Source organism: Wolffia australiana, chromosome 1 (assembly GCF_029677425.1).
Source record: "Wolffia australiana isolate 7733 chromosome 1, ASM2967742v1".
NCBI lineage: Eukaryota > Viridiplantae > Streptophyta > Magnoliopsida > Alismatales > Araceae > Wolffia > Wolffia australiana.
Genome location: NC_135835.1, coordinates 17,335,476 through 17,343,757, shown reverse-complemented (window position 1 = coordinate 17,343,757; position 8,282 = coordinate 17,335,476). Strand labels below are relative to the sequence as shown.

At 42.0% G+C, this 8,282-nt stretch overlaps 1 protein-coding gene across 1 annotated transcript; it reads left to right on the top strand.

Moving 5' to 3' along the window:
• The first annotated feature begins 3,957 nt into the window (after positions 1-3,957).
• On the top strand, positions 3,958-6,551 carry LOC144709072 (Tetratricopeptide repeat (TPR)-like superfamily protein). The gene is made up of 2 exons (XM_078582478.1): positions 3,958-4,037; positions 4,158-6,551. The coding sequence occupies exon 2, from the start codon at positions 4,461-4,463 to the stop codon at positions 6,342-6,344; it is 1,884 nt and encodes a 627-aa protein (XP_078438604.1). The 5' UTR covers positions 3,958-4,037; positions 4,158-4,460; the 3' UTR covers positions 6,345-6,551.
• Positions 6,552-8,282: the final 1,731 nt, after the last annotated feature.

Genomic DNA, 8,282 nt, shown 5'->3' with positions numbered 1-8,282 from the left:
CCTAAAACGCTTATAAATGTAAATTTCTTTCTATCTCTTCATGGTTTTTTATCTCCTCTTAGCAGCAAGCTACCAGAATGACAAAGAGAAGATCGGGGCCCATTCCAGAATTGGTTGATGCTCAGGAGCATTATTGAAGTGTCTTTAGGTGGAGGATCATCGTCGGAGCAAGCTTTCTATCACCCGGTCCAGGAGGGGCATCGCCACGGGGTTTGTGTGTAAGTTTGTACATTTGTTTTCCTTATTAGTGAACCTTTTATGGATATTAGATGTATTTGATTTGTTGTTATCATAGCTTTGATTGTTAGATGTACTCGATACCCAGAACATTTTGTTACTTTTCTCTATTTGCTCTCTATAGGTGCTCGTTCTCACCACTACAATCACCCACTAATTACCTCATTGCTCTTGCTTATAAGTATATATATTATTATTAAAAAGTGAATCCAAAGACCATATCAACATTTCGGATCATCTTTTTTCTCATCCTACCATAACCTCCTTCCTTCAATTTATAGTTCATGTTTTCCCCTTTCATAATTTAAAAGTACTCTAATCTTGTACCTATGCTCCCTAAGGTTCGACCCTTAAGCCCTATACTAAGTGAGGTAACATAAACTATATTGCATGAAATGGCTTCATAACAATGATACTTAACACCATCAAACTGAGCTCGTCAATACTTCAATGTCCTTCAGAATGAATATGTAGAACACATGCTTAAAGGCAATTGATCTCTGTAATACGATCTCATGATACTTCACAAAGTTCCATCAGGTATTCATGGACTTCATTATGAGCATCACACGTGCACTATAATGAGTACATTATATTATTAAACATGGAATGAGATATGGAATGTGTGAATGGCTTGCCGGACTTATAAGTTTCCAAAACTCTAGTTTGCATGGATTTTTTGTAGGAGTTCTTTTGAGCACTATAGGTTTTGATCTTAGTGCTCTAATTTCTACTGTCGAATTTCTAGTGATGGGGATGACAATTGGAAATGACATTGATATCTTTGCCCTTGGTATGATGATATCCTTCTATAAAGGGGGCGAATAGATACAATTAAATCACAGTTCAATGTAGTTAAATCCTCCCCATCTATTACTTCCCAATTATAGAGTCACAAAAAATTAATAATTGATATTGAGGCTTTTTAATCCCATCATCTGATGTTCGTTTGGAATATTTGATGCTCAATATAATAAAATAGAATTTTAAAAATATTATATTATGATAGGACATAAATATATGTGCCTGGGAAGAGAATCACACACCTCACATTAATTGATACAAACTATTCATTGTAGTTCATGTGAGATGATTATAATGAAGTTTGTGGTACATAATAAAACTTAGAGAATTATGATAAGATCATAATATGGAGATTAGTTATTGTTTAATATGTGTTCCAAAGATTCCTCTTTGAAGGATACTCTAGAAGGATATCAAAATATCTAGACAGAATAACACTTATCTATTCACACCCATATGATGAGTATGACTGATTCCATGACCATGAATGTCGAGATACTAAGGATAGATAGTGGGTGATCTTTTTGTAGAAAGAGTTCACTGAATTGATTGATTTTATTGATGCCATAGTTTTGTAAATGGTCTTTAGACTTGACACACCAAAGATGTCTTGTGGGCGCACAGTTTTACTTTCAGTAATCATGGAATTCTAAACGGTCTTAGTTTGGGTGCAGTAACAAGTCCATGAACATGATTAAGTTGTGAAGATGGGATCATCTTCTATTAGCGTAAATGGCAAAAACTTCAGGAAGAGGATACAATGGAGTCCGTAGTGCGGGTACTGGAATATCAAGTTGAAGAAGAAGATCTAATGTACTAGGGATTATGTGGATATGTCTGGAGTTTGCACACTTGAGCGGCTCAACATGAAGCACTTCAGGAACCCTGAAATTACAGTCCTGGCACATGCACATATAACTTGATCAATAAGTTTTGAGTGCCATGTTGATTCTGTTTGAAGTGTTGTGGTAGAGGAATCCCTTTAGTTTTATCCAAATCAAGGCCATAAAACCAAAAATGATGCAGGCTTGAAACAATGTTGAACGAAAGCCTGATCTTGTTTTTGCATTATTTCCTTAAGGTCGCAGCATGTTAGGCCCCTGTCCTATTTTTATATCTTCTATGCCTTCGATAAGCGCAAACTATGAATAGAAAGCATAGTGAGGTTAGTCCTATATGGACAAAAATGAAAAGTAAATGTTGCTAAATAAGTTTTGCCTATCTTCTTAATTAGTATTCAATAGTTGCCCATGCTTACAAGCAAACTTCTGATTGAGGCTGTGCCTTTTCTAGGCCTAAGAGTGTAGCCTTGAGACTAGACTTTGGAGGAGATAAGCCCATATCCTTAGGCCAACCCTCTACCAGGCACTATCATGTGAGCTGCCAGTTGTGAACATGCATGTGTTCTACATGATTTCCAAGATCCATCTTCAAAAACAACTTGAGCCTTTCACCACTTTTCTTTTGTGTTTCAGCTTAAAACACTCAAATATTTTTAAATTTTATCTGCCTTTTCATTGATCCTGACTTCCATGCTTCTTGTTCAAATTCTTCAACATTACCTTTGGTTCTTCCATTAAAGACCTGAAACTCATAAGATCTAAAGGGAACATTAAATTTACCTGTGTTTGACATTGTGAGGTCAAACAGTCATGATTTATTAGATTGATTTAGAATCCTGCGAACTATTGATATTTAAATGAACATAAGCAAACATATTAGAATTTAATTAGATAAATAAGTCTAGATGTTTATTTCATGAAAAAATATGGATGGAACATTGAACTTAGATTTGTATGCATAGCATCCATTTACGCATGAGAATTCTCTACTAATAACTGTAAGTGCAGGCATGAAAATTGATAAGTCACTTGCACAATCAGGGTATAAATTGACCTAGCTGAAAGTTGGTGGACGACCTTCTTGGGGTTCATAGATATCATTTCTACAAATTCTTTTTTTAAAGGTCACCATTATCTCTAATGAGTGTATTCACACAACTGGTGACAGGACAAACCATCCTTACTATTCAACTAAAGTAGAAGTGAGGAATAGTTTGAATAATGCATGACATACTAAGAAACATTTACATGAAGTCTATTAACAACAATATTTCAACAGTTTTCCATGTCATTGATATTTTTATTGACTTTATGGACATGTTTGTTTTTTTCTGAAATGTATTTCATGCAGTTATAGATTTATAAAATCAGAATACATTGTTTGGCGGTCAGCAATAATTGGATCAACTTAGTTGTCTCTACAGATCAACCACACTAGCTGTTGCCCGATCTTGCTATCTGCTTAACTAGTCCATGACCAGGCAATGCAAGCATGCATGTCCTTCGATCTCCACAGCCACCAATCATTGCTTGGCACTGCTAAAGTGCCAGTGAAGGTAGATTTCCAATTTTAATTATTGCTTTGCTTTAGAAAAATTCCCAAAATCTATAAATTCAGACAAACTATAAAATAGCTTTTTCTTTCTTATTTTTAATTAGTTTCACCAGTTTTCTTACGTTTAATTATATTAGTGTTCAAAAAATGTAAACACCATAAAAATATATTTTAAGGGAATATTTGCCATCTCACTACTTACTCCATATGGATTTTACCCTTGCATTTTTCTTGTACTAAAGAAAACGTAGTAAATTTTGTTTCAGAAATCGGAGACTTAAACAAAATTCATACCCTGATTTATGGTTTATCACTCCTCCTTCGTAGTAGATATTTCAGATTCTAATATCTGGTTTATGATAGTATTCTAATATGAAATATAATGAAGTACTAACTCTAGCCAAATTGTACCTTGTGGTCTTAGGGACAATCCATTGGAGGGGATGGATATAGGGGTCAACTATAAACGTCTCCCCCATCATTTACATCCCAGCCTGATGCTGCATAAATACGATAATAAAATAACCGAGGGGGGGATTATTACCATAAAAAGATGAGGAAAAGCTCGAGTTCTTAGATACCGAAGATCCACTGCTCTGGTCAGTACGCTAATCCTTCTCTAGTTCATTTTCCTCCGAGATGAATTCCTCTTCTTTGTCGGCGAATTCATCAAGTAAATCAGTTCATCAGATCCCAGAAAAGCTTTTCTTTTGATGCAGATCGTTCGTTTGGAAAACATATGGTACGAAGAATCAGTTCTCCTGTTCTTGAATCAAAGAACCCGCGACGAGCGCTTGCAATTCTCCTGTTCTTGAATCAAGCTCGCGGTTTTGTACGAAGAATCAGTTCTTGAATCAAGCTCAGAAAAGCTCAGAATTCATCATATAAATCAGTTCATCTGAGCCCAGAAAAGCTTTTCGATTGATGCAGATCGTTCGTTGGGAAAACATACGAATCAAAGAACTTGCGACGAGCACTTGCGATTCTCCTGTTCTTAAATCAAGCTCACCGATTTTAGACGAATGAGGCGCGCAATCTCTCTTGTTCCGCGGGGAACCCGACCAACAGCGTCAGCGGTAAACTCAATCGTCAAGAATTCTCCTTCGTTCATCATGCAAAACAAAGATCTCCTCCAAATCCTTGACCTAATCGACGCGGGGGAAGTCGTCCCTGACCTCGGAATCTACTCCGATCTGGTCCGCCTCTGCGCCAACTGCCGCCTACAAGAACACGCAAGGCTCGTCCACGCCCACTTCCAACGCAGCCACTTCACCGCCGACGTCTTCCTCAACAACTCCTTCATCAACATGTACTGCAAGTGCGGCGCCATGGCCGAAGCTCAGCAAATCTTTGACGGAATGCTCGAAAGAGACATGGTCAGCTGGACGGCTCTCATCTCCGGCTACTCCACCTCCGCCACGCCGGAGAAGGCCATCTCTCTGTTTCCTAGAATGCTTGCGGGGGGCTTCTTCCCCAACGCTTACACCCTCGCCAGCCTCGTCAAAGCTTGCGGAGCGATGGCTAATGGCCCCCCAGTTTGCACACTCCACTGTTTCTCCGTCAAATATGGATTAAACTCCAGCGTCTTCGTCGGAAGCGCGATGGTGGACGTCTACGCACGCCAGGGAAGAACAGACGAAGCGCGGAAGCTCTTCTTATCTCTGCCGGCGAAGAACGAGGTCTCGTGGAACGCCTTGATCGCAGGGTTTTCTCGCGAGGGGGACGTCGATTCCGCCATGGAAAGCTTCGTCGAGATGCAGAGGTCTTCCGGCTTCTTCAAAGCCTCGCACTACACCTACTCCAGCATGTTCGTCGCATGCGCTCGTATCGGATCCTTGGAGCAGGGCAAATGGGTGCACGCCCACTTGGTTAAATCCGGTTGCACTTTCACTATCTTCCTCGGGAACACTCTTCTCGCCATGTACGCCAAGTCAGGCGCCATGGACGACGCCAGGAAGCTCTTCCAGCGGCTAAGGAACAAGGACTTAGTCTCCTGGAACACCATCCTCACCGCCTGCGCGCAGCACGGGCTTGGAAGAGAAGCGGGGAATCTCCTGAAGAAGATGATAGAAGGCGGAAGAAGGCCGAACGAAGTCACCTTCCTCGCCGTGCTCACCGCGAGCAGCCGCTGCGGGCTGCTTGAACAAGGCGAGGAGTTCTTCAAAATGATGGGAAACTACGAGATCGCGCCTCGGGCGGAGCACTACGCGACTATGGTTGATCTTCTCGCTCGAGCCGGGCTTCTTCTTAGAGCAGAGTCGTTCATCTCGGAGATGCCGATCAAGCCCACGGCCGCTGTCTGGGGGGCTCTTCTGGGAGCCTGCAGAATGCACAAGAACTGGAAGCTGGGGGAGTTAGCCGCCATGAGAGCTCTCGAGCTCGACCCTCTCGACTCTGGCGTTCACATGCTACTGTACAACTTATACGCCTGCTGTGGAAGATGGGCAGAAGCGGCAGGCGTGAGGAAGAAGATGAAGGAGCTCGGCGTGAAGAAAGAGCCGGCTTGCAGCTGGGTGGAGGTGGGGAACTCTGTCCATGTCTTCGTCGCTGATGACGACTCTCATCCGCAGAGAGAAGAGATCCAACGGCTGTGGCAGCGTCTGCATGAGAAGATCAAGGATCTGGGGTACGCGCCTGATGTTGATCATGTGCTGTTGTTCATGGATGAAGGGGAGAGGGAGAACAGGTTGCAGAGCCATAGCGAGAGAATGGCTCTGGCGTTTGCGCTTCTCAACTTGCCCCCCAGCGCGCCTATCCGAATCAAGAAGAATATTAGGGTTTGCGGAGATTGTCATGTGGCGTTCAAGCTGGTTTCTGGGGTCTTGAACAGAGATATCATTGTTCGGGACACGAATAGGTTCCATCATTTTAGATCCGGGGGATGTTCTTGCGGAGATTACTGGTGATCATCGGTGTTTTTTAACTGTTTGGTCATGATCGGATTATTTTTCTTCCTTTTCGTCAGCAAGTTCAAGGCCTGTGATGGCCAATCGGAGGTACAGTACATTGTAGAGAATTCCTTCAATTTCCCTTTGTCTTATCCTTCTGTTTATTTTTGTACATTTTTAGATATGAATACCACAAGAAGGGGTTCTTGCGGAGTTTACTTGTGATCTTTTATCTCTTTAATTTAGACCCCATGCAATAATATCCGCGCGGATGTGAGCCCGATATCAGCGTCGAATTTTCCCTTTTTCGTCATTTTCGTGCTATTTCTTGAGATTGCACTGTTGGTAAGTCTAAATCGTACAGTTTGAGAAAATTCTACAGTTTTAGTAAAATTATATTACATCTCTAGCATGGATCTAGTAAATTCTCAACATTTTGGACAATTCGTGTTCAATTTAAATGTTTTACCTGTGTAAATAAAGAGACGATTACAGAAATGGGTAATTTCGAGTTTTATAAATTGAGTCAAATCCCATCAGTTCTTGTACCATTTCCTAAAATCCCCAACATTTGTGTAGAACTACGTTATTGTCATATTGATTAAAAATGGAGTCTACCAGTAGAAATAATGAGAGAACATTGAAAACATGGGAACACCCGAATCAAACTTTTATGCAAGGACTCAAATTCATTTTTCAACAATGTCCAAGTTAATAAGGTCGAGGTGAAAGACTAGACTGTAATAGATTTCATGTAATTCATGTATAACAGAAAAGAAAAGGTAGTTGAACTTGCTATTTCCACTAAATATTTATGGGGGAGCTTTGAAGCGCTTGTTAATAAGGTGAAAAATTGTGTTTCACTATGTTATAATCAACTACTCTTTATCTAAAATGCCCTAAAAATAGTAATATGATAATTTAACGTTGTCTACTAAATATTTATGGGGATGATTTGAAGTCCTAGTGATGTCGGACGTCGTCGAGGATGTCGTCCGGTTGGCACTGAGTATGATGGCTCGGTACCGACAAGAGATGGTGGTATCGAACGTCGACGGTGTCGTCAACAGACGGATAAAGCTTAACGTGTCGATGTAACTATGATGCGCAAATGACTGTCCTATGTGTCGTATGTGCAGGCTCCGACTCGAAGGAGACGCTGAATGACTGTCCTATGGGTCGCCGGGTGACGGTGACAATGGCCTCTCAAACCTCGTCGGAGTGACGAAGGCATTTACGGCCGTACCAGTAAGACACTAAATTTGTCGTAGTTCTCTCAATTATTCATTTCTCACCTACCTAGCCCGAGTGCAATGGAGTCAAGACGAAATTATACTGCAAAGGCTAATTAAATGAGTACTGAGGGCGACGCAGGTCTCCAGGTCGGGCCTACTAACTCTGTTCGATGGGTCCGTCACGGTGGACGTCGTCCGTCTAGGAGGCAGAGCAGCAGTTGCCCAACCAATGAGCGGATGATTCCGGGGATGGGGGCGTTCGCACAAGCTCAAGACCCCGCAGATCGGACGCTCGCACCGTTTTTACAATGGCGAGCGGCCAGAGTCGGGATAATAAAATTGTCCTAGGGAATGGTCAGCACAGTGACGACCTATCGATTCCAGGGAGTGGCAATTCGGGAACCCACGAATCCAAGTGCTCCCCCGTGGCCCCAATTGCAGACAGCGACGAGGATGACCGTCTTCGAGGCTCCGAGATAGGCTAGATTGGTACACCAAATCGCCGGAGTCGATGAGTGGTGCCTAATTCCCATAGTGAGAATACGAATTCCCATGGCAATGGATACGGGATTTGAGCGGCTCCTAGGTCTGACGATCTGATCGAGAGGGAGGAACAGCGATGTAGAACTTCTACCGCTGTTCTTTTGCCTCCCCTTGTTTCGCCCTCTTCCTCCTTTCTGATGTCGAGGGTGAGACCAAGCAAACAGACAAAAAGTAAATG